The 24729-nt window shown below is 53.5% G+C and overlaps 1 protein-coding gene across 2 annotated transcripts in view; it reads left to right on the top strand.

The window, feature by feature from the left end:
* Positions 1-1122: 1122 nt before the first annotated feature.
* The window catches only part of RSPO1 (R-spondin 1), a 31533-nt gene continuing 7926 nt past the window's right edge, over positions 1123-24729 (top strand). Inside the window, exons 1-2 of one of the 2 annotated variants that reach the window (XM_030964750.1) lie at positions 1123-1288; positions 23134-23510. In XM_030964750.1, the coding sequence (XP_030820610.1) occupies positions 23417-23510 (94 nt within the window). In that variant the 5' untranslated portion in view covers positions 1123-1288; positions 23134-23416. Of the gene's footprint in view, positions 1289-13842; positions 14340-23133; positions 23511-24729 lie in introns of those variants that run through there. The other variant, XM_030964751.1, reaches the window with a different exon arrangement.

The raw sequence follows: 24729 nt of genomic DNA, 5'->3' as shown, positions 1-24729 counted from the left end.
ATTGAATCCTCCTCAGACCACACCTTCTGTTCCATCAGGGTGTCCATTTCCAAAAGGCAGGTGGTGCCTGTGGTGACCAGGATCCATCCCAAGACATCTGGAGGGAGGCTGGTCTTCAGAAAGCAGATGGGCTTGGTGCCTGTTGAAAATTAGGCTCTGACTGTATATATTGTCCTCAAAACACAAACAGCTGCAAAATCCTTGGTCTTCCAAAGGTAGGAGGTGGTGATGCCTCCACGCTGCTGGCCTGGCTTGTTCTGCCAGGCACACACAGCGGCTGCAGTGAAACTGGGGAACTTTCAATGATTTAATTTTTCACCAGCAAAGGTCAGGAGGTCTGGGATGGGTGTCCCACCCTGGGAGCAAATTTGGCTGATGCCAGGGCAGCCACCATGGTGGCAGTCTGAGCTCCCCAGGCTCAGTGTGACCCGTGGCTATTGGCTATTCTGGAGTTGGTTTCCATGAGGGCTTTTTTATTTTTTTATTTTTTTGTAAAAATGTTGAACAATTCTGGTTTCTTCCCCATGTGGAGCGGGAAAAATTTTGAAATCTTGAACATTTTTGAGGGCTTAAAAACAATTTCCCACCCAGTTATAGCCACCAGTCTCATCAGGATGTGTTTGAAAAGCCTCCAGCAGGAGCTGAGCAGAGCTGGTCTCAGCTGGATACCACTCTCAACGAGAAATGCCGTGGCAAAGGGTCATGTTTCTTCAGAAAAAAAGTATCTTCAATAGCTCAGGAAGTTATTAGTGTCTGCTAACAATAAGAGCTTTGGATTGATTCAATAGATGCTCATTTTAATTGTAAAATGCCAGTAATGAGAAATGTGCCATCCAATGACTCATTTTTCCCTTGTAAAAATTATTGGACATTTTTATTAGTTTTACAAATGACAGGACCTCGTATTTCTGAGAACACTTTATACAAGCCTTGCACAAGCCCACTCTCATAAAAGCGTGTCTGTGGTGACATCCAGAGCCACAAGAAGGGGAGCGGTAGAAAGGCCCAAAGTGGTGAGGACAGCCCACAAGTGGAACTGGCAGGACCGAACCCCAAGAGGGTGGGAAGGGGTGGATACAGCACCGGAGACATGAGCCCCGGCACTCCTTCCCAGCAGTGCCTTTCTGGAGAGGCACGGGGCAGGCAGGGGGATGGCTGCCCGCCGGCTCTGCCCGCAGCTCTGCCCGCCACGGAGCCCCGGCTGCTCGGGCTGAGCGGAGCCTGGGCGGGCGATGTGCGGGGCGCAGGGAGGGCAGGAGCCAGCCCCGGCCGAGCAGAGCTGAGCCAGGTAAGCGCCGTGCCACGGCACCGGGCAGGGCGGCAGCACGGAACGCGCCCTGCGCTGCCGCCGAGCCGCTCGTCCCGCGCCTCCGGTGCGATCCATGCCGGGGTTAGCGGTGCTCCCGGTGCGATCCATGCCGGGGTTAGCGGTGCTCCCGGTGCGATCCATGCCGGGGTTAGCGGTGCTGCCGGTGCGATCCATGCCGGGGTTAGCGGTGCTGCCGGTGCGATCCATGCCGGGGTTAGCGGTGCTCCCGGTGCGATCCATGCCGGGGATAGAGGTGCTCCCGGTGCGATCCATGCCGGGGTTATCTGTGCGATCCATGCCGGGGTTATCTGTGCGATCCATGCCGGGGTTACCTGTGCCGATCCATGCCGGGGTTAGCGGTGCTGCCGGTGCGATCAGTGCCGGGGATAGCGGTGCTGCCGGTGCGTTCCATGCCGGGGTTACCTGTGCCGATCCATGCCGGGGTTACCTGTGCCGATCCATGCCGGGGTTAGCGGTGCTGCCGGTGCGTTCTATCGGCTGTGCTCCCGGTGCGATCTATCCCAGTGTTGTCTGCGTCCCCGGTGCGATCCATCCCGGGGTTATCTGTGTTCCCCGGTGCTATCCATGCCGGTATTATCTCTGCTCCCGGTGCCATCTGTCCGCTGTGTTCCCGGTGCGAACCATCCCCGTGTTATCGGTGCTCCCCGGTGCGACCTATCCCGGGGTTATTTGTGCCCCCGCCGTTATCTGTGCTCCCGGTGCGATCTCCCGGTGTTATCCGCGCTCCCGGTGCCATCTATCCTGGGGTTATCGGTGCTCGGACAGCCGGGCCCCGAGCAGCGCCGGGCTCGCCTGCCCTGCGTTTGCGAGGAACACGATAAAGGGTCAAGCGCGGCCGGGGAGCCGGGGGCAGGGACATCCCGGAGCAGCCCGGCTGCGGGAGCTGCGGGACTGCGGCTGGACGGGCTGGATGGGAGCGCCGGCATCACGTTCCTCCTGCTCCGGAGAGCAGCGGAGCTGCTTTGGCCAGACTGTGCTCTTTTTTTAAAAAATATCCAAGCGTTTTCCCGCGGAGAATTAATTTGTACAAGGGGGGAAAAAGTAGTTTTAGAGAATTTGTCATTTCAGCCTTCCTTGCTGACATTATTTGTATTTTTGTTTACGTCTGCTCATGAGAAGTCATCCGTGACTCTGCATAGTTTACTGTGAGCTGGCATGATATGACATAATGCAAGAGCTGAGATAGCCCAACACTTCTATTTTAGTTTGGAGGATATTTTAAACTTTATGTTATCCAGGAAATTTCTGAAATATTTGTCTTCATTCCAAGCCAGAACGAAAACAATTTTTGAGATGTCGGAAGTTCCCGTGGAACAAGTAGCGAGAGCTTCCAGCTCTGCCACCGTGCGTGGCAGGGCAGCCAGAGGGGAGGCCCCAGCCCTTGGCAGCTGGAGAGCAGGGAATGGCTTCGTGGGTCCCAGCACATCCCAGGAGGGATCTCTGCTGACTACAAACCTTCTCTGCTTTGTGGGGCTCCAGCCTAGAGAGGGAGAGGCTCGGCAGGGCTGCAGACAGGAGCAGCCCCAAAGCTGAGCTTGCTTAGGCTGAGCTGCAGTGGGATAGGCTGGGCTCTGCAGGGCAGCAGGCAGGAGCCACCAGCCCCAAAGCTGGGCTTGCTAAAGCTGGGCTCTGCAGGAGCAGCCCCAAAGCTGAGCTTGCCAAGGCCGAGCTGCCGTGGGACAGGCTGGGCTCTGCAGGGCAGCAGGCAGGAGCCACCAGCCCCAAAGCTGAGCTTGCTTAGGCTGAGCTGCAGTGGGATAAACTGGTCTCTGTGGGGCCACAGGCAGGAGCCACCAGCCCCAAAACTGAGCTTGCCAAGGCTGGGCTGCAGTGGGATAAACTGATCTCTGTGGGGCCACAGGCAGGAGCAGCACCAAAGCTGGGCTTGCTAAGGCTGGGATCTGCAGGAGCAGCCCCAAAGCTAAGCTTGCCAAGGCCGAGCTGCCGTGGGATAGGCTGGGCTCTGCAGGGCAGCAGGCAGGAGCCACAGCCCCAAAGCTGAGCTTGCCAAGGCTGGGCTCTGCAGGGCTGCAAGCAGGAGCAGCCCAAAACTGCGCTTTCCAAGGCTGGGCTGCAGTGGGTTAGGCTGGGCTCTGCAGGGCTGCAGGAGGCCGGGGTCCACACTCCCCGTGTCTGGCTGGAAAGCGCTATCAGGTTCCCAAAATCTCTGCCTTTGCCTCTGTGCAGAGACACTCAATGCTCAGCGCTTTGTTTTGTGTACTCTGGGAGCTGACAATTTGTAAAGACACGCTGCTGGGCTAATCCTCCATCAGCTCCTGGAGCGGGGAGCAGCTGGAGCTGGCAGCTCTCTCCCTTCTCCCACTCCAGCCTGCTGCAGCAGCGAGTGCCTGGAGCCGGGAGCTCGCAGGTTTTGACTGAAACGCAAAGCAGAGCCGGGACCACACAGGCACCTTGTGCTCGGCCAGCCGGGCACCGCCAGGCAGCCACGCCGGCCGTGCCAGCCAGCCCTGAGTGCCACAGGGCTCCAGTGGGGATGCCAGCCCTGGTGCTGAGCTCAGCCTGGCTCCCCTGCATGCCACAGGGGTCCTGGCAGGTATGCCAGCCTCGGAGCTGAGCTCAGCTTGGCTCCCCTGAGTGCCACAGGGGTCCCAGCCCCAGAGCTGAGCTCAGCTTGGCTCCCCTGAGTGCCACAGGGGTCCCAGCCCCAGAGCTGAGCTCAGCTTGGCTCCCCTGAGTGCCACAGGGGTCCCAGCCCCAGAGCTGAGCTCAGCTTGGCTCCCCTGAGTGCCACAGGGGTCCCAGCCCCAGAGCTGAGCTCAGCTTGGCTCCCCTGAGTGCCACAGGGGTCCCAGCAGGGATGCCAGGCTCAGTGCTGAGCCCAGCTTGGCTCCCCCCTGCCCTGTGCCCTGGGCATCTCTCAGGGAAGGGAGCTCTTTCTTTCCACAGTGTGGTTTGCTGTTGATGCACCGAGTGAGCTGGTAGGTAAGGGAAGGGATAAAATCAAGATTCTGAAAAAGAATCCCCTTTGTGTGCAGGAGATCTCACAAAAAGGCAAAGGGCCGAGGGTTCCTTGTTGCCCATGCACAGAGCTCACCCACAGCCCAGTGGGGTTTTCTGTGTTTGGGGAAGGGAACGTCCATCAAGACACCCCTTTGTGTGCAGGAGATCTCACAAAAAGGCAAAGGGCCGAGGGTTCCTTGTTGCCCAATGCACAGAGCTCACCCACAGCCCAGTGGGGTTTTCTGTGTTTGGGGGGCCCTGGGAAGCTGTGGGAGCTGAGTGTCCACCAGGAAGGCACCAGTGCCATTGCTTGGCATGTGCAAGGCCTCACACCTCAGCAAAACTCATTTGGAAGCTACCTGGGCTCTGCCAGAGCAAATGAGTCGCAGTTTCAGCAGCCGCTTGCTCCTGGTTTAACCCTGGGAAAGCAACTGTGTTACAAATATTTACCTGATGAGGTAAAGCATCAATATCCTTGAAACTTACATTAAAAAATACTGGACTAGAGCATCTTGTGGGTTTTGCTTTTTTCCCCTGCTGATTTGTTTCACAATATGCCAGAAGCATGGCTTGAGTTAGGGCTTTGGCAGGAGCTTTTATCATGATTGATATAGTGGAGGATAGAAAAGAAATTTGGTTATCAGAGGATGCCAGAACTCAACTTCCTAGCACATACATTCAATAATGCAAAAATTCTCCTTTAAAGGTCTCCTCAGAACAAATCCCAGTCATCACAAAACCCATGGAGATAAATTAAATTACATTTTAATAGTGGAGAATTCATTCCTGGGCCAGGCGTAGCAGTGAAAGTATGTTCTCTCTTAGGCAAAAGCAGCCTCATCTCCCATCAAAATTCTGAATGTTACCAGATGAAAAACTTAATTGGAAATGAAACGCAGGGCAGAGGCACCATGAGGGACTGCCCCACCTCCTGCTCCCCTGCCCCACAGCTGCCCTGGCTCTGTTCGTGCTTGTCCTGTCCTGTTCTGGGATTGCTGAGCCTCCCAAAAAAGCCAGGCTTGACCTGTCTCTCCTGTACTATAGGTATTTAAAATACATCTCTCCCTCGTGCTGTTATCCTGTAGGAATTTACAGTACATCTCTCCCTCATGCTTTTGTCCTGTAGGTATTTAAAATACATCTCTCCCTCAAGGTGTTGTCCTGTAGATATTTAAAATCCCTGCAAATGCAGGCAGGGGTGTCTGCAGTGTGTGCTGTGTGCCCTTGGTGCCCGGTGTGGGGTTTTTGGGGTGGGGATGAGGGGCGGTAAGGAGGGTTGGTGGCACAGGGGGATTGGGCTGAGGTGATTCAGGGGCTGCTGGGGGGGAAAATGGATTTGTAGAAAGATGGATTTGTAGAAATGGATTTGTAGAACTTTCTACAAAGTTCTTAGGGTCTGGCAGGAGGCACACACAGTATCTGTGTGCAAACTTTGGGATGAGAAAAGGGGATTGTCTGGCACTGCTGTGGGGGGCAGGCTGGGCCAGCCTCACCTCCAGGTCCCCATAATGAATTCATCCAACACTGGAATGGGCCAAAAGGCAGAAAGAGACAGGGCAGAGCTGCCATGGTTGTGCCATGGTCCCTCCCACCGAGGGAGCCCTTCCCTCCTCATCCTCTGGGAGCCTTGCTCCCTGCCCAGCCTCCTCCATCCCAGCCTCATCCTGCAGTGCCTTTCCCTCCTCATCCTCCCCATCCTGGTCTCCCCTTGGCCAGCTGTGGCTTTCAGCACCAGCCTGGGATGGGGATGGGGACAATCCCCATGGAGAGGACAGGGATGAGGATGGGGACAATCCCCATGGAGAGGATGGGGATGAGGATGGGGACAATCCCCATGGAGAGGATGGGGATGAGGATGGGGACAATCCCCATGGAGAGGACAGAGATGAGGATGGGAACAATCCCCATGGAGAGGATGGGGATGAGGATGGGGACAATCCCCATGGAGAGGATAGGGATGAGGATGGGGACAATCCCCATGGAGAGGATGGGGATGAGGATGGGGACAATCCCCATCCTGGCTTCCCCTCTGGGAGCCTGAGCCTTGCTCCCTGCCCAGCCTCCTCCAGCCCAGCCTCACCCTGCAGTGTCTCTCTCCCCTCCATGTCTGTACAATGACCAAACCCCCCAGGCAGAATCAGCTCCTTGCTCAGTGCTGCATCCAATGAATTATATGGTTTAAGACACAAGATGTGGACATTTCCCATCCACACCAGCAAAGCTCTTGGCTCTGCTGGAGAGTTCTGCAGGACTGCTGCACGGCAGAAGGTGGCTGGGCATGGCAGATGTGCACCCTTGGGAGAGAGCCAAGCTGTAATTAGAGTAATTACATGTAATTAGCATGTTCTGGAAGTGGCTCAGGATAGAGCAGTGAGAGGACATCACTAACTGCTTTTGCTGCACAGGGTTTTGCTGCTGATCTGCTCAGCTGCTCTCAGCCCAGTGACGCTCCTGGGCCAGCCTGGAGGGGTCCCTGCCCAGGGGACACACGTCCACTGCTGGTGAGGACACACAGACAGGCACTTCCCACCCACTGCTGCTGTGTCAGGACAACCAGAGCACCAACATCTATTCTGTGGGTGAGCAGGAAACCTCCAGCTCATGTCTGGGGCATTCCCAAACCGCCCCAGCATCCCAAAATCATCCCAGGGTTCCAAAACTGCCTCAGGCCCCTTCTGCTGCATCCTGCTCTCCGTGGGCACAGCTGGGCCAGCAAGGAGCTCTGTGCCAGTGCCAGTGCCAGCCCAGGATGTGCTGGGGCCTGTCGCTGGTCAGAGTGACCCCAAGATGTTTTAAAAAGTCTCTTTTCCCAGCCTGGCAGCTGAAGAAGGAGTCAGAGCTCTTCAGTTCTTGTTCTCAAGGTTGTTTATTGTTTCTTATCTATAAAATTCTTTCTCCTGTCCAGCCCAGGTCTGCTCAGCAGGACAGACAGAGGCACTCTGGCCACACTCAGGGCAGTGTTATCTTTTTATACTAAAAACTACGTGTACAATATTTACAATAACTTCCCAATACCTATCACCTATGTTAGACAGTGAGCTTCTACTCTAAACCAATCCAAAAGTGCCACCATCACAGCAGAAGATGGAGGCCAAGAAGAAGAAGGAGAAAGGCTGGACACACCCAGATTCCTCCATCTTGCCCCCTAAACCCTCATTCTAAAACTCCAAAAATCTACTTTTTCACCCTGTGATAAATTCACTGTCATTCTACTTAATTTGTCATGGCTTGCAGATCCTCATATAAGGTTGGTAACTTGCTCCATGGGTCATAATCAAAACCACAGGGGCATTTTGGGCTCTGTGCCAGGGTCTCTGAGCCCCCTGCCAGGGTCCTGGCAGTCCAGGACAGCCACAGGGATGTCCTGGCTCCTGACAAGGATTCAGGGCTCTGCCCTGGCTGTGCAGGTGACCCACAGGACTCCCCAGGCTGTCCCCACAGGGTGAAGGGAGCCCCCAACAATCCCAGGCTTCCTGCATGTCCTGCCCGTGGGGTTTTGTCCCACATGATGTGCCACATCTGGGACTCACCAGTTGGAGATGGCAGTGCTATTTCCATGTTGAACTGTAACTTTTTTACCCCCAGCCGTTCCAGGGCTTACAACTATTGTGTGGGGTTTTTAATGTTGCAAGAATTTATATTGGGAAAAAAAGTGCTTTTTTTTTTTTTCTTTTTTTTTTCTCTATGCCTTGGGAAATGTCATCCAGCAGGAATGTTCCCAAGAGCTGATCATGGCTGAGAGAAGGATGGGCTTGAGCAGGGGCTGCATGCCCAGCTCCCAGGCCTGTCCCAGTCTCCCAGGAGTGGCTCCCAGGGCTGTGGCTCCCTTGGGTGCCCCATTTGTGCTCCTCAGGCTCTGGCCCTGCTCCTCAGGGACCTCTGCAGCAGCAGCAGAGGCAGCAGGGAGGGAGCAGCTGCCTGCAGAGGGACAAGCTGCTCCCAGAGCCACTCCTGCTGCAGAGGCTCTCGGTTCCATGCCCTCCTGGCTGTGCCAGTGGCCTCTTCCACTTCCAGCTCTGCACGGAGTTTCCAAGAAATGCTGCAAGCCCCAGCCCTGTGATGTGTCATCATTCAAACTCCTCTTTAATGGTACCCCAAAGTGATTTATTTTTCCCAAACATCAAAGCCCCCTGAGCAATGCTGGGAGAGGCAGGGCTTCCCCCCAAGCCCTGGTGGCTCCTGCACCTCTCTGGACACCCTCCCTGGGACAGAGATGGCTTCAGGTGGGGCCAGGGGAGGCAGAGCAGGGACAGCATGAGAGTGCAGATTTGCCCCTGCAAATACAAGTGAGGTGGGCATGGATTGCCCTGCTGTGAGGGTGCTGAGGCCTTTTCCAGGCTCAGCATCACTTTCAGGAGCAGGTAGCAAAGTCTTGGGTTGCTGTTGATAATTGCAGCCCCGAGATGTGCAGGATGTCTCTGCTTCAGCCCGCGCTGGCTGAAGAACGAGTCTGGACTCTTCACTTTTCGGTCTTGAGGTTGTTTATTAATTCTTATCTATAAAATTTTCTTTCTGCCCAGCCGAGATCTGCTCAGCAGGGCAGCCACAGGCACTCTGACCGCCCCCGAGGTGGTGTTGTCCTTTTATACTACAAACATATATACTACAAACTTATATACTACAAACATATATACTACAAACTTTTATCCTACAAACTACATATAACATATTTACACTTAATTCCCAATACCTATCACCTGTGTTGGACAGTGAGCTTCTACTCTAAACCAATCCTAAAGCGCCAACATCACTGCAGGAAATGGAGAACAAGAAGAAGGAGAAAGGCTGGACACGCCCAAGTTCCTCCATCTTGTCCCCACAACCCCCATACCAAAAATCCAAAAATCTACATTTTCAACCTGTGATCATTTTATTATTACACTATTCAAACCTCTGTGACTTTCATGTCCTCATACAAAGCTGGTAACTTGCTCCAGGGGTCAGAATCAAATCCCCAGGTGCTCTGGGCTGTGTGCCAGGGTCTCTGAGCCCCCGGCGGGGTCCCAGCAACTCTGGACGCCCAGAGGGATGTGCTGAGTTCTGACACCAAAGAAAAAAGAATAATAATGAGAAAGAAACAGTGAGGAGATGTGAGTCTGCATCTCCCTCTCTTCTGCCAGGATTCAGAGCCACCCTCCACGCCCTGGCATGCCAGGGGCACTGGGGATGCAGGTACAGCATCTCCTCTGTGCTCAGGGGATCCCCAGTGCTGCTCTCCTCCCCAGCTGCAGGAGCTCTGCAGAGGGAATTTAACAGGAAACTGCAGCAGCTCCTGCCTCTACTGTCGGGATCTTTAGCTGGTCAGAGTGATTCTGAGAAAAGTTCGAAAATCTCTTTTCTCAGCTCGGTGTTTGAAGAAGTTAGGGTTATTTATTTTTCAGTTTTAAGGTTGTTTATTTTATCTTATCTATAAAAAATTTTCTTTTGTCTTGCTGAGGTCAGTTCAGCAAGACAGTTTAAGGCATTTTTCACAATAGAAGATTTCTATCTACATCATATTTGGAATAACATTGATTTGCACTGGTTTCTTCTTTTTTCTGTATCTCGGGCAAAAGCCTGGTGCTTTCTCACTTTACACTGATTTTGGATAGCTTTTTTACATGTCTATCTTTTGCATCTGAAGCTTGATCATCTGGTAAATGCTGTTTCTGTCACTTTTGTGGGACCAGACTGTTGAGGAGCTTGGTGAACTGCCCCACACAACATCTACAAACCCCGAGTGCTGCTGGCCCTGCCAGCGCTCACTCCGAGCTGCTCTGCCTCAAGGAATCTGTGACATCCGTCCTGCTGTGATCTGTAACAATATTGGGATTAAATTAGCTTCCCTGAGCTGCAGAGAGGTCAGTGGGCAAGGCCCCTGGTTAATCCAGCAGGCCAGAGAGAACAGAAGCCTCCCCGCACTGGGAAAGGAAAACAAGGGGGTCTGTTTGCAAACCCTGCAGCTAATTCAAACAGCATTCCTAAACCAACAGGGGAAAGGGCCCGGGGAGCAAATGGGAAAGGAGCATTTCCCAACATGCACAGAATGCTGCTCCTTGGGGACAGGGGAACATCCAGACTGCAGGGATGGGGTGCCAGGAGACGTGCCAGGGCCTGGAGAGGGGTCTGAACAGCGAGGTGGGGCACACAGGGGCTGCCCTGGGCACACAGGGGCTGCCCTGGGCACACAGGAGCTGGGCCAGCCTCACCTCCAGGTCCCCACAATGACTGCATCCCAAAACTGGAGGGGCCAAAAGGCAGAAAGAGAAAAGGCAGAGCTGCCATGGTTGTGCCATGGTCCCTCCCACCGAGGGAGCCCTTCCTTCCTCATCCTCCCCATCCTGGCCTCCCCTTGGCCAGCTGTGGCTTTCAGCAGCAGCCTGGGATGAGGATGGGGACAATCCCCCATGGGGCAACTCCAGCAGGGATGAGGATGAGGATGGGGACAATCCCCATGGAGAGGCTCCCACAGGAGCCAGCAGCAGGGGCTGGAGGGAAGCCTGGGCTTGCTCAGGGAGCACAGGGATGCCTGGGTGATCCTGTCAGGAGGTCAGCTCCACATCCTCTGGCTCTCCCATCTCCACAGCAGGTGTGATCCCTGTGCCTGACCCTGTGAGCCCTGCCAGGAGCGCAGGCATTGCCTTGCAGCCAGAGCAGGAGTGGAGCCAATGGGCAGAACTGTGCTCCTGAGACCCTGCTGATGCTCAGGTGTTATAAACAACTGCCTGGGCTATCAGTCATCCTGCAGCACAGAAACCTCAGAGCAGCAGCCAGAAAAGAGCTCATGTCCAGTCTGGGAGTGTCACAGACACTTCAGGATGTACTCACTTTCCTTCTGCTTTCTCTGTGAGTGCCTTTTCTGCTTTTTGCTTGTGCTGAGATATTATCAGAGGCTGCTGAGGCACCAGGGATGAGTAATGCACCTTCTGTGCCAGCTGGGGGTTTGTGGGCACTGCTGGGGTTAATAAGGGTCTGAAAGAAGCTGTGGTGCAGACCTGGGTACAGGCACAGCCCCCCTGTCCTCAGCTGCACCAGGGCAGGCACAGGGCTCCTGGGGGTCCCTGGGCAGGGTCAGCCTTCCATGGAGACACCTTTGAGAGAGGCAGAGGTTTTTTGCAAAGCAGGAACTGTAGAGGGATGAAACTGGACCAAAATATTGCAGGTTTTAATGTAGAGTGTCAGGACCCAGGACATCCCTCTGGCTGTCCTGAGCAGCCAAGGCCCCGGCCAGGGGTCTCAGAGACCCAAAAATGCCGCTGTGGTTTTGATTATGACCCATGGAGCAAATTACCAACCTTAGATGAAAATCTGCAAGCCATGACAAATTAAGTAGAATGACAGTGAATTTATCACGGGGTGAAAAATAGATTTTTGGTGTTTTTAGAATGGAGGTTCAGGGGGAAAGATGGAGGGATCTGGGTGTGTCCAGCCTTTCTCCTTCTTCTTCTTGGCCTCCATCTTCTGCTGTGATGGTGGCACTTTTGGATTGGTTTAGAGTAGAAGCTCACTGTCTAACACAGGTGATAGGTATTGGGAAGTCATTGTAAATAAAGTACATGTAGTTCATAGTATAAAAACCTAACACCACCCCATGGGCTGGAAACAATTACCAGCTTTGTGTGAGGAGTTACAAGCCACAAGAGTCTGAATAGAATGATAGTGAATTAATCACTATCACAGGGTGAAAATGTAGAATTTTGGGGTTTTTAGAATGGGGGTTCAGAAGGCAAGATGGAGGGATCTGGGCATGTCCTGTCCTTCTTCTCCTTCTTCTTCTTGGCCTCCATCTTCTGCTGTGATGGTGGCACTTTGGGATTGGTTTAGAGTAGAAGCTCACTGTCTAACATAGGTGATAGGTATTGGGAAGTTATGGTAAATATTGTACACGTAGTTTTTAGTATAAAAAGATAACAACACTGCCCTGAGTGTGGCCAGAGTGCCTCTGTCTGTCCTGCTGAGCAGACCTGGGCTGGACAGGAGAAAAAATTTTATAGGTAAGATACAATAAACAGCCTTGAGAACGAGAACTGAAGCGTCTGACTCCTTCTTCGAGCACCAGGCTGGGAAAAGAGACTTTCTAACCCATCTTGGGGTCACTGTGAGCAGCAGAGACCCCAACAGTAGAGGAGAAGCATGTCCTTTAATGTGGGCTAGGGGATGTGGGGCAATTGGCACCCCCTGTGCAGAAGCAGAGTGGGGCTGTCCCCTCAGCTTTGTGCGGAGCCACTGTGCCATGTCCCAGCCAGAGGAGCCCAGGGAACCCACTGTGGGTGTGAAGGAACCCTCTGCTTTCCATCTGGAGCAGCTTGGCATCTTCTCCTGCTAAAACAGGGAATTTCATGTCCTTTTGTACTGGAGAGAAACAACCTGTTTGGGATTAATTTAGGATCAGCCTCAAGAGCCATTAGCTAAAGGAAACCAAAGCTGCAAATGAGCTCCTGTCAGAGGGGGAGGAAATGCAGGACTTGGTGCTGGGTTTATTGAGCAGGTTTTAGTGGGATTGACACAGAAATTGCAGATGTGTCTGCAATGACACCTCTGGCAGCAGGGAGCTGTGAGTGAGTCCCTTTGCCTCCAGCCAGCCCCGCTGCTCTGTTGGCTGGTCACTGCTGTGCTCTAGCCCTGCTGCTGCATCTGGGGCTGTCAGCACTGCCAGCACAATTTGGGTTTATTGCTGATAAATTGGGTTTATATCTGACTTTGGGTTTATTGCTCAGTTAGAAACTTGATTTAGAGCCGTCAGCTGAGGCTGCACCACTCCAGTATCAGAAAGGAGGTCTGGCTGCTCAAATGTGCGTGAAATACAGATTTTGGGTTCACCAGAATTTTTTACTCATCCAGTCAATGGAGTGACGTTGTCCCTGACAACATTTGGTGGCACTTGAGAAATTTCCTAGTACAGGAGCACTGGCCAGGGCTCCTGGGAGCACCTGAGCCCCTGTGCAGGATCTGCCCACCCCAGCAGCCATGGTGGGGCTCAGGGAAGGTGCCTGAGCACTGATCCCCTGCTCCCCTGCACAGAGCAGGCTCTGCCATGTGCTCACCCTGCTGGAGGAGGCACAGGGCACTGAGAGCACAGGGAGCAGAGCTCCCAGGCTGCTCAGGGGTGCTGCAGGGCAGGTATCCCCGGCAGTCCCACCACAGCCATGCTGCTCCCCTGAGCAGGAGTGTTTCCTCCTGCTGCACAGCCAGCAGTGGGAAAACAACCAGGCTTGGAGCTCTTTGCCTTCATGGCTTCCCCCCTTCAGAGGATAATAAGCTGCTTTTAATATCTGGCATGTTTATTAACAGATGCAGTTGTGACAGCTGATGACTTCATATGCCACTTACCACTGAAATGTTAGTAATAACTCGGAATTAGCTGTCATAAATAAAAAAAAGACTACAAAGACAACTGGATGGTGTGTCACTCTGCAGTAATTCACTGAGACCCTGCTGGCTCTGGATGCGGGGCTGGAAGGTCCTTTGTGGAGCTCCAGTCCGGGTTTTGCAACAGCCACACAATATTTTGGCTGGATATTGTCTTAGGAGGTGGTACCAGTGGGGTGGAATTCCCTCATGCAGGAGTTTGCACTGGATGCCTTTACAAAGCTGGAGACTCTGGTAATAATAATAATAATAATAATAATAATAATAATAATAATAATAATAATCATAAAGCAGTCCCCTAGCCGGTGGATGGGGACGGAGTCTGCGGATTGAGAGCAGGATTTATGGACGTGCAAATTGCTCTAAGGTGATCACGAACTTTCTGCTCTGCAGCGTGGGCTGAGGGAGTAGGAGCCAGCCCGAGCCGGGATCCCGCACATCGCAGGAGGGTTTGTTCCTCTGTGCCAAACCCGGGAGCCCCTTCAGCAACCTGCCTTAAAAACCGAGCCACCAAAACCTCCACACGCACCAGGCTTCTCCATGGACACGCCATGAATCTATTTTTCGGTTTTTTTGACAGAAACGTGCGCGTAACTTTCTCTGGAGGAACTGAGGCATTTTGTAGTTGTTCTTGTAGCGTTTTAAACCTGAGCACCCAGCAGAGTCTTTTCCGCAGGGATGAGGGAGTGACAAGTTGAAGGTAAGGGCTTCAAGCATGCATGTTTGTGTGGATGGAGCTTTTGCAACGCGGGGCTGCTAATGAAGAGCCCGAGAGCCGTGTCAGCATCTGCCCGCGGGCTTGCCTTGTGCAACGTGGATAATGAGCGCAGACAATGAGAGCTGAGCGGGATCACAGCACCATCTGTGGGATCCCCTTCCTCCCTCGTCTCCCTTCCCCCGAGCTGCTGCGGCTTGCAGGGGAGCTGGGCTGATCTCTGTGTGTGCCCTGGCACTGTGTTACCATCCTGGGCTTGGGGACAGGGACAGAGGGACAGAGGGACAGAGGGACAGAGCTGGGCTGATCTCTGTGTGTGCCCTGGCACCGTGTTACCATCCCGGGCTGGGGACAGAGGGACAGAGGGACAGAGGGACAGAAGGACAGGGAGCTGGGCTGCTCTGTGTGCCCTGGCTGCTCTCTCTGTGTGCCCCTGGCACTGTGTTACCATCCTGGGCTGGGGACAAGGACAGGGAGCTGGGCTGCTCTCTGTGTGCCCCCTGGTTGCTCTGTGTGTCCTCTGGCATCGTGTTACCATCCAGGTTGGGGGCAGGGACAGTGGGACAGAGCTGGGCTGCTCTCTGTGTGCCCTGGCCCCATCCCAAACTGGGGACAGGGAGCTGGGGTGTTGATCAGCTGCCTGGAGCTCCAGGCTGGTTCTGGGCCAGTTGTGGGGTCCAGCTGTGCCCTCTGCCCTCCCCCTGGTGCCAGGCACGGGGCAATGGGAGGATGAGCAGGTAATTTGCTGCTGCCTCAGTCCTGCTGTGGCTGCACCTAAGGCAAAGTTCCTGCCAGGCACCCATGGGGAGCACGGGGCAAGAACAGCTGGAATGGGGGATCCGTGGGGAGATAATTAATAACGGGGATGATGGCAGTAATTAGAGTGGTGTGGGCAGCTGGTGCTGGATGCAGTGAGGGCTCTGCAGCCCGGCTGGGACTCAGCTCCCCAAGGGTCAAGGTGGCTTCAGCCTCGGTGCTGATGGAGCCAGGTGCTGTGAGATGTGGCTGGGGGTCACTGGGCTTGGAGTAATTTATAGGCTCAGGCATGTGTGTTCCCCTGAACGGCCCTGGGTACCCAGGAGGGGCGTTCAGGTGGTGGGGTTTGGGTTTAAAGAGGCACTTTACAGTGAAAGGCATTAAAATAGGGTAATACAGGCAATGATCCAGGCAGACGAAGGGGATGACATGGCTCTGGAAACATAAATGATCTTCTTCTGAGGTCCCTTGTCACTCTGAAGTCTGCCAAAATCCCCCAGCTTTCATTTGACTTTCTTTTTCTAGTTTTTCTAGTCTTTCTTTTCTAGTCCATGTGTGCACACGTGGAGCCTCCACTCTGCTGCACGGGGGTCAGCAGGTGCCCAGACACAAAAATCTGTCACCTGGAGGTCTGTGAGCTTGGGGCAGTGCTGACAGTGCTGGGGTGGCCAGGTCTGTGCTGAGACCTGCCAGGGACTGAATGCAGTGGAGCCTCTTTTTGGAGGATTCTCCATGCACAGTGACTTTGTCTGAGCTCAGAGTGGGTGAACCCCTGGCTCCATCCCTCACCCCGCTGTGGGGCCAGGCCTGTGCACGCTGGGTGGGAGGATGGCAGCAATGCCAGCGCTGCAGCACGCCTGGAAACCACCCTGGAATAAAAGGATCGCTGGAGCTGGATCAGCTCCCCCGGCCCTGCGCGGCCGCTGCGAGAGCAGCAGCACCACCCTGAGGGACGCGGCAGGGAGGAGCCGGGAGCCGCTCGGGAAATGCGGGGCTGGGATGCTCTGAGCACGGCCAAGAGCTCGGGAAATGCAGGGATGCCCTGAGCACGGCCAAGAGCTCGGGAAATGCAGGGCTGGGATGCCAAAAGCTGTGGAAATGCAGGGCAGGGATGCCCTGAACACGGCCAAGAGCTCTGGAATGCAGGGCAGGGATGCCCTTGGCACAGCCAAAAGCTCTGGAGATGCAGGGATACCCTGAGCACAGCCAAGAGCTCTGGAAATGCAGGGATGCTCTGAGCCAAAAGCTCTGGAAATGCAGGGCAGTGATGCCCTGAGCACTACCAAAAGCTCTGGAGATGCAGGGATGCCCTGAGCACTACCAAAAACTCTGGAAATGCTCCTATAGATCCTCACAGCACACAGCTGTGCCTGCTGGACCCACAGACACAGGATTGCTGCTCCCATGAGTGCAGTGAGACCCCAAACACAGAGCTGTGCCTGCCAGGGTGATTCCAGCAGCTCCAGCTGCTGCTCTGGTTCTCTGGAGAAGCAGCAGGCACAGATCCTGCAGCCTGCCTGCCTCAGGGCTCTGCCTCCTCCTCCTTCTGCAGAGCAGCCTGTGTGCTGGCATGAGGGCCACGGGAATCCCCCTGTAAAACATTTCCTGATGTTTTACAGGGCTGGAGCTCTCTGCTCCTGGAGGGAGGCCTGTGGCATCAGGGTGTTTTTGGAGCAGCTACTGAGGGGCACTGAGCTGGAGCTGCAGCTCCCAGTGCCAGGGCAGGGCACAGGGGTGGCCACGAGCCCAATCTGCTGCCAGATCAGGCTTTTATTTTTTTTTTTTTTTCAGTGAAGTTTATGGGTTTTTTTGTATGATAGTTTTTTCACAATTTGTCGCACACACTGAAGTATGCAAGGTATTACTACTACTAATATAATTACTAAAACACTTAACACATATAGACTTATCTTGCAAAGTATCTTTAAAGTTCTATTTTTGGAACAAATCATTGGGATGGGTTTTTTTGGAGCAGCTACTGTAGGGCATTTATTGGGCTTTTATTTTTGGGGCTTGGGGCACTTATTGCGGCACTTTGGGGCGCTTATTGAGCTTTTATTTTACCGTGGGGCACTTACTGGGCACTTGGGCTTTTATTATTTTTATTTTAATTTTTTTCAGTGAAGTTTATGGGTTTTTTGTATGATAAAAGCTTTTTTGATAGTTTTGTTCATCATTTGTCGCACACACTGAAGTATGCAAGGTATTACTACTAATATAATTATATAATTATATCTATTACTACTAATACAATTATATAATTTTATATATATAATTATAACACATATAGACTTGCAAAAATCATTGGGATGGGGTTTTTTGGAGCAGCTGCTGTGGGGCACTGAGCTGGAGGGGCTGGAGCAGATCCCAGTGCCAGGGCAGGGCACGGGGGGGGCACAAGCAGCAGCCCCTCCTCAGGGTGTCACAGCACAGGGAATGCGGGGCAGGAGCTGCTGGAGGAAGTCAGACCTCAACAATGCTGTGTGGATAGCTCTGCTGCCAGGTCGGGCTTTTATTTTTTTTTTTTTATTTTTTTTTCAGTGAAGTTTATGGGTCGGGGATTTTGCAGAACTTGGCGCTGGGATCTGATATCAAATGAGGACCTTCTGGTTCGGAAATTGGACTTAATGCAGCCCTCTTTTATTGCCTCAAGGATCAGGCAGAGCAAAGTGGCTCTGCCTGTGCATGTGCTGTTTGCCAGAGGCACGTGAGACACCCCGTGGCAGCTGGGATGGCTGAGCCAGGCCTGGTGGGACCTTCCAGTGCTGAGGGACTCCCAGAGCTGCTCCTGGAGCATCAGCCCTGCTGATGGACTTTCCCTGAGTGTGACAGTGGTCACTGGGGTTGTCAGGCGAGGCAAGAGATGAGAATGTTGACTCTATATTTAGAAGGCTTGATTTATTGTTTTATGATATATATATATTACATTATAACTATACTAAAAAGAAAAGAAGGAAAGGTTTCCTCAGAAGGCTAAGCTAAGAATAGAATAGGAAAGAATGACAACAAAAGCAGCTGGCCCGGACTGAGAGGGAGAGCCAGCTCTGCCGTGACTAGTCACTGAATCAAAACATCTACACGACACTAATCACAGATTTACTTGTTGCATTCCACAGCAGCAGATAAGCATTGTTTACGTTTTGTTTCTGAGGCCTCAGCTCCTCAGAAGGAAAAATCTTAAAGAAAAAGATTTTCATAAAATATGTCTGCGACACCTGAGCGACTTTCCCAAAGAGAAGGAGGCCCCAAAGCTGCTCCCTCAGCCCTTCCCTGCCATGGTGGGGCTGGTGGAGCAGGCAGGGAGCTCTGCCATGGGCTCACCAGCACAGGGAACAGGCAGAGCAGGCAGAGGGCTCAGGGAGCACCAGGGCACATCCCTGGGTGCTGTGGAACAGGGACAGGGGATAACCAGGGATAACCAGGGATAACCAGGGATAACTAGCTGCCATCAGTGCTGTTTGAGGGGCCTGTTGAGAGCTCCACAAAGGCTGGCTGGGGAGTGAGCAGCATGGAGCTGCTGCTGCCAGCCACAACCTTCCAGAGCTGGACTCTGCTGTGGGGTTGGGAGGCTTTGGGGTGGTGTGTCCTGGTGCTGGGAGCCCTCAGGGTGGTGTGTGCTGAGTGTTGGACACTTTGGGGTGATGTGTCCTGGGTGTTGGAGGCTTTGGGGTGGTGTGTCCTGGGTGTTGAAGGCCTTGGGTGGTGTGTGCTGGGTGTTGGAGGCTTTAGGATGGTGTGCCCTGGTGCTGGAAGCCCTCAGGGTGATGTGTCCTGGTGCTGGGAGGCTTTGAGATGATGTGTCCTGGGTGTTGGAGCCCTCAGGGTGATGTGTCCTGGGTGTTGGACTGGGAGATGTGGGACCAAACAAACCCTGCAAAACCACGACTCCTCCTGCAGGAAGCCACCCTGTGCATATTCACACCGAGGAAATTCAAATTCTCCATGCAGCTCCTGGAAACCCAAATTCCCCAGCTCACAGCTGGGCTGTTGGCAGCTCCCAGGGGTTCATTCCTGCTGGAACCAGGCCTGTCCTGCCTCCAGCATCTGGTCCTTCTCTCCAAGGCTCAGTAAACCTTTGGAGAGCCTGTTTACATTTGGGATCCCTGGTAGGTTCAGCTAGAGGCAATATATCAGCAATTTAGTTATTGTGGATTAGGTCTCAAATATCCTGGGGATATAACGTTGGTCTTTCTCACCTTGTGTGTAGGAGGACTAATGGCAAATTATCTGGATGGTTTACATTTTCTGGTTTGTATTGGAGCTCCCAAGGACCAATTTATCCTGATTGAATTGCAAACAAGGCTTAGCACCATCTCAGATCCAGGGGCCAGGTCTCTCCATAAACGAACTCAGAACAATTCAGGTTACCCCAAATCCTTCCTGTAGATTGGATAATGGCATAAATCCTGCGAATGTTTAGACTGGAAATTGCTTGTAGCAACCTGAGCTTGACTGATGGCTGCAGTAACAGAAGGAACCATAACTCGTGTCCTGCAGGGAGGGTGGGGAGAGCTGGCAGCCCAGCCAGACAGCTCCCCACAGACCCCCAGTGCTCGTGGGGGGATTTGGAGACCTGTGTATAGTGTGTGTGCTGCCAAGACAGCACCTAGAGTGCCTTTCTGTGCTGAGGCAGCAGCTGTGGCCAAGCCAAGGCTCCTTTTGGGCTGGAAAGCAAGGAAACCAGGAGGGAGAAGTGTGTGACCGTGTTCACAGGGGTCTTAGGATGAGGCAAGAGATGAGGATCTGACTCCATGTTTCAGAAGGCTTGATTTATTATTTTATGATATATATTATATTAAAACTATACTAAAAGATTAGAAGAAAGGATTTCATCAGAAGGCTAGCTAAGAATAGAAAAGGAAAGAATGATAACAAAGGTTTGTGAGAGTCTGAGCCAGCTCACTTTGATTGGCCATTAATTAGAAACATCCAACATGGGCCAATCACAGATGCACCTGTTGCATTCCACAGCAGCAGATAACCATTGTTTACATTTTGTTCCTGAGGCCTCTCAGCTTCTCAGGAGGAAAAGTCCTAAGGAAAGGATTTTCCATAAAAGATGTGTGTGACAGCAGTGCGTGCTCGCTTGGCTCGTGCTGCAATCTCAAGGTTTCCGTGGCGCTCCCTGCCCTGGCTGCCCTCAGCAATGGGGTCCACGAGTTCCATGCTGGCTCTTGGCACTCCAGGGCTGTGTTGGCTCCCTCAGGACCCCCATCCCTGCTGCTGTCCCCACGCTGGGGCTGTGCCCACGCTGGGAGTGTTGTGTAAACACGGCAGAATTAAACACCGGGAGCGGCACCGTGGTCCCTCCGCAGCTCCTTGGGGACACTCTGGGCTGTGCTGCACTGATGCCATCCCCACAAGTGGCCGTGCTGGGCATGGGGACTGTCCCACAGCACCTCTCCGAGGGACCCTGCTGCCCCCAGGTCCTGCACAAGTGTGGAGGAGCTGCGGGCATCCCCCTCTGCTCAGCTCCCTGAATGCTGCACCAGCCCAGCTGGAGCACTTGACAGTGTTTATAAAGCAGCTTGCAGCAAACAGGCTTGGAAGTGCAGAACAAGTCGGTGTTTACAAAAGTGACTAATTATTTATTTGAAAATCCTGTGGAGGAGCTGTGGGCTGTAATGACAAGCACATGGTGAGTGCTGGGCTCCTGCCCTGGCAGGGACAGAGGGGACACAGGGAAAGTTTCAGAGCCACCATGGTGAGGGGGCAAGGAAAAGTTCAAAGTTCAGAGCCACCAGGACAGGGGACAGGGAAAAGGTCAGAGCCACCAGGATGGGGGCACAGGGAAAGGTTCAGAGCCACCAGGGCAGGGGACAGGGAAAAGGTTCAGAGCCACCAGGGCAGGGGACAGGGGAAAGGTCAGAGCCACCAGGACAGGGGACAGGGAAAGGTTCAGAGCCACCAGGGCAGGGGGACACAAGTGAGCCAGGCACAGGGAGTGTTTGTGCCATGGGCTGCCACAAGGCTCAGCAATACCCGGGTCACACAGTGAAAACTTCAGAGCCACCAGGGTGGGGGGACAGGGAAACGTTCAGAGCCACCAGGATGAGGGGACACAGTGGCACAGGTGAGCCAGGGCTGCCAGGAGTGTTTGTGCCATGGGCTGCCACAAGGCTCAGCAATTCCCAGGTCACAGCAGCCCACCCTGCTGCTGGGGCAGCCCCCTCCCTCCAGGTGCTGTGCTCCAGAGGGGTTATGGCCACACCTGGAGGCCACAACCCCTCTTATGGCCCCTGGTGGCCATACCCCCCTTAGATGGGCTGGGGCAGGGGCTGCTGTGCCAGTGGCCCTCCAGCAGGTCCCCCAGGCAGGGTGGGCCAGGGAGGGGACAGCCCCGTGGGGACCATCCCAGGCAGAGGCCGGGCTCGCTTCCAGCTCTGTCGCCAGCAGTTGTTTGGGGCATCGGTGATTGCGCAGTTATTAGAAAGGGATTAAAACAATTTTCTGTTTCATTTGACTTCACAGAGCAGATGTTGTCACCTCCATTCCAGCACAATGCCCGCCGTTGGCAGGGCTTGGCTCTGCCAGCTGCAGAGAGGAGTGGGGCTGGCTTGGCAGTGCCAGGCTCTTGGTGGAGCATGGAGCTTGTCCTTCCTTACACTGGGCACAGGGAAAAACACTTGAAAAGTACAGGGAAAATGTCAGGAGCCAGCTGAGCAAGGGTTTGGGCACTCTCAGGAAAGGATGTGGAGTCCTGGCTGGCAGCTGGGCTTCCCTTCTCTCTCCCAAAGTTCATGCCGAGCTGTTGGTTTGGTGCCAGCCTGTGCTGCTGGTGCTGCCATCTCATCACTCTGTCCTGCCAGGCACACTGGGCCACTCTGTGCCATGGCTTGGGGAGGGCGGCGTGGGCTCTCTGCCCCATGTTGGGTTCTCTGCCCCACATTGGATTCTCTGCCCCATGCTGGGCTCTCTGCCCCACACCAGGCTCTCTGCCCTGTGCCAGACTCACTGCTCCATGCCAGGCTCTCTGTGCCAGGCTCTCTGCCCCACATTGGGCTCTCTGCCCCACACCAGGCTCTCTGTTTGCCCCACACCAGGCTGTCCCTGCCCCACACCAGGCTGTCCCTGCCCCACACCAGGCTCTCTGAGCCCGGGGCAGAGCAGCTCCCGCTCTCAGCCCTGCGCAGGCAGCGCTGACCCTGCCCTGTGCCTCGGGGAATGAACGGGAGATGGGAGGTTTGGAAATTCCCTGCGAGCAGAAAGGCAGCAGCTCTGGGCAGAGGATCCCACCCCGTCCCCAGACACACCAGGCTGGCTCTCTGCTGGGCTCCACTACCAGCCCCAGAGGTGCCCCCTTGATGGGAAACATCTTGTGTGCCTGGCACCCACAGCAGCCATCTGCCTCTCGGGGAGGGCAGCCCAGGGCTCTGGCTCTGTTTTAAACAAGTTCCAGCCATAACTACTGTTTGCAGCACTGGCAGATGGCAAAGATGCACTAAGCATTCAAACTGGTTATTAGTCTCAGGCTATGACAGGGAAGGGATAGGTTGGGTATTAGGAAGAAATTTTTCACTGAAAGAATAATAAAGTACTGGAATGCTCTTCCCAGGGAGGTGGTGGAATCACCATCTCTGGATGTGTTTAAAAAAAGACTGGACATGGCACTGGGTGCTATGGTCTGGTTGAGGTGTTAGGGCATAGCTTGGACTCGATGATCTTATAGGTCTCTTCCAACCTCATCATTCTGTGATTCTGCGATTCTGTGATTCTGGGATTCTGTGATTCTGTGACTCTGTGATTCAGTAATTCTGGGGTTCAGTGATTCAGTGATTCTGTGATTCAGGGATTCTGGGATTCTGGGATTCTGGGATTCTGGGATTTTATGATTCAGTGATTCTGTAATTCAGTGATTCTGGGATTCTCTAACAGGGACTCATGGATGAGGCTGGAGCACACTTCTCCCCACACCACCATCTGCCAGCACCCCCAGTGCACCCCACAACCCCCGTGCTCACCCCCAGCCACTGTGGGAATGATGCTGTCTGTCAAATTAACCCATTCTCCTCTTCTTTTACAGTTCCTGCCAGCACCCCTGGACACTGTGAGCCCCTAACACCCACAGCTGAGCCCTGGACAGCCCTGGGGCCGAGCTCCTGCCCTGCTGACAGGCATGAAGGCAGAGCCATGTTCCCTGCTACCTGAGCTGGCTGGTGCTGCTGCAGCTTGTGGATATGGTGCCAGCCCTGGCTCTGTGCACAGACTCTCAGCTCTGAGGATTTAGGGGCAGCAGAGCCCCCAGCTGTGGAGCACGCTCCCCCAGCCACCCCAGGACGGAGGGGCTGCAGCTCTGGAGAGTTACTATGCAGCTTGGACTGCTTGTGGTGGTGGTTTTTCTGAGCTCCATGGATCCAACAGGCAGCAGCAAGGTGGTGAAGGGCAAGAGGCAAAGACGAAGTATGTATGAAAAGTTTTCCTTCTCTGCTTCCTCTCATGAAGGCCGTGCTGGTGTGAGTGTGTTTACAGCACAGGGGGCTGGGCAGGGCCTCTGGTGCCCCAAGAGCCTGCAGAGATCCCCAAATCCCACCCCCTATGTGCCCTGACCTGTCCCCTGATGTAAGAGCCTGAATGAGAGATGTGGGACTCCAGGCTGCTCTCCAAAATGCAGTTCATTGTATTCAAAATGCAGTTTATTCCATCCAAGATGTTGCAGCAGTCCAGAATCATGGGTGACAGAGCTGTGCCTACAGCTGTCAGCTCCAGCTGCAGGCAGGCCTGGAGACCCTGAGTTTAGGTTACAAATGTATTCTATACTTTTATTTTGGTTACATTGCATTCTATACTTTGCTGAGCATCTTAATACAGTAGAACCAATCAATACCTTAACTTTTATCTATAGCCTATCATAACTACTATAATTACCATATTCATGTTGCTGTTCTCCAATCACTCAAAGTCAGTACATTACAGTTTAAGCTAGAAGTTGTTTTCAGTTTTCTTGGAGTGGAAAATTCTGAGATCTTTTTTCTACTTGCAACTCTGCTGACTTGTTTGCCTGTGCTCTCTTTCTGCTTGGTAAAAACATCTTCTTGTTTGGGGTGTGTTTATCCTTTAAGCCATAAACCCCCCTTCTAACTAACACCCCCTTTTCCTCCTTGGTTATCCAGTAAGACTGGCTCAGCAATTCTTTTCTTCTATATCAAAACTTGCTTCCATCTCTATTCCTTGTTCAGACTCTACATTTAAAAATCTTTCTGCTAAGCACACGTATCTGTGAGACTTTCTGGTCAAACTTTCATCCTTCCCAACAGCCTGAGGTCACGGAGGGGTCAGTTCTGCCTCCAGCCCCAGGAGGGGCTCGTGCAGGGCAGAATTGGCACCAGAGCAGCCAATTGCCCTCCTTTATGTAAGCTCATGTTAGAACTGTTTTACATTAAAAGTGCTTTAAATTAAATTATAGAAAATTGATTTTATATTAAAACTGGGACTGCCGAGCCCTGGGAGAACAAGGAAAACCTGACGTCATGGCTGATGCTATAAAGGGCAATTCCCAGTGGGAGCCCAGTTTATACCTTTGCCAGGGAGGCAGAGCTTGGCACCAGAGCCCAGCGCTGCAGGAGGGATTTGGGATGGATCTCTGGGGGTCTCTGTGTAGGGGGGCCAAGGCCCACAGTGC

Source organism: Camarhynchus parvulus, chromosome 23, assembly GCF_901933205.1.
Source record: "Camarhynchus parvulus chromosome 23, STF_HiC, whole genome shotgun sequence".
In the NCBI taxonomy this organism is placed as follows: Eukaryota; Metazoa; Chordata; class Aves; order Passeriformes; family Thraupidae; genus Camarhynchus; species Camarhynchus parvulus.
This window is presented reverse-complemented; position numbering and strand designations above follow the sequence as displayed.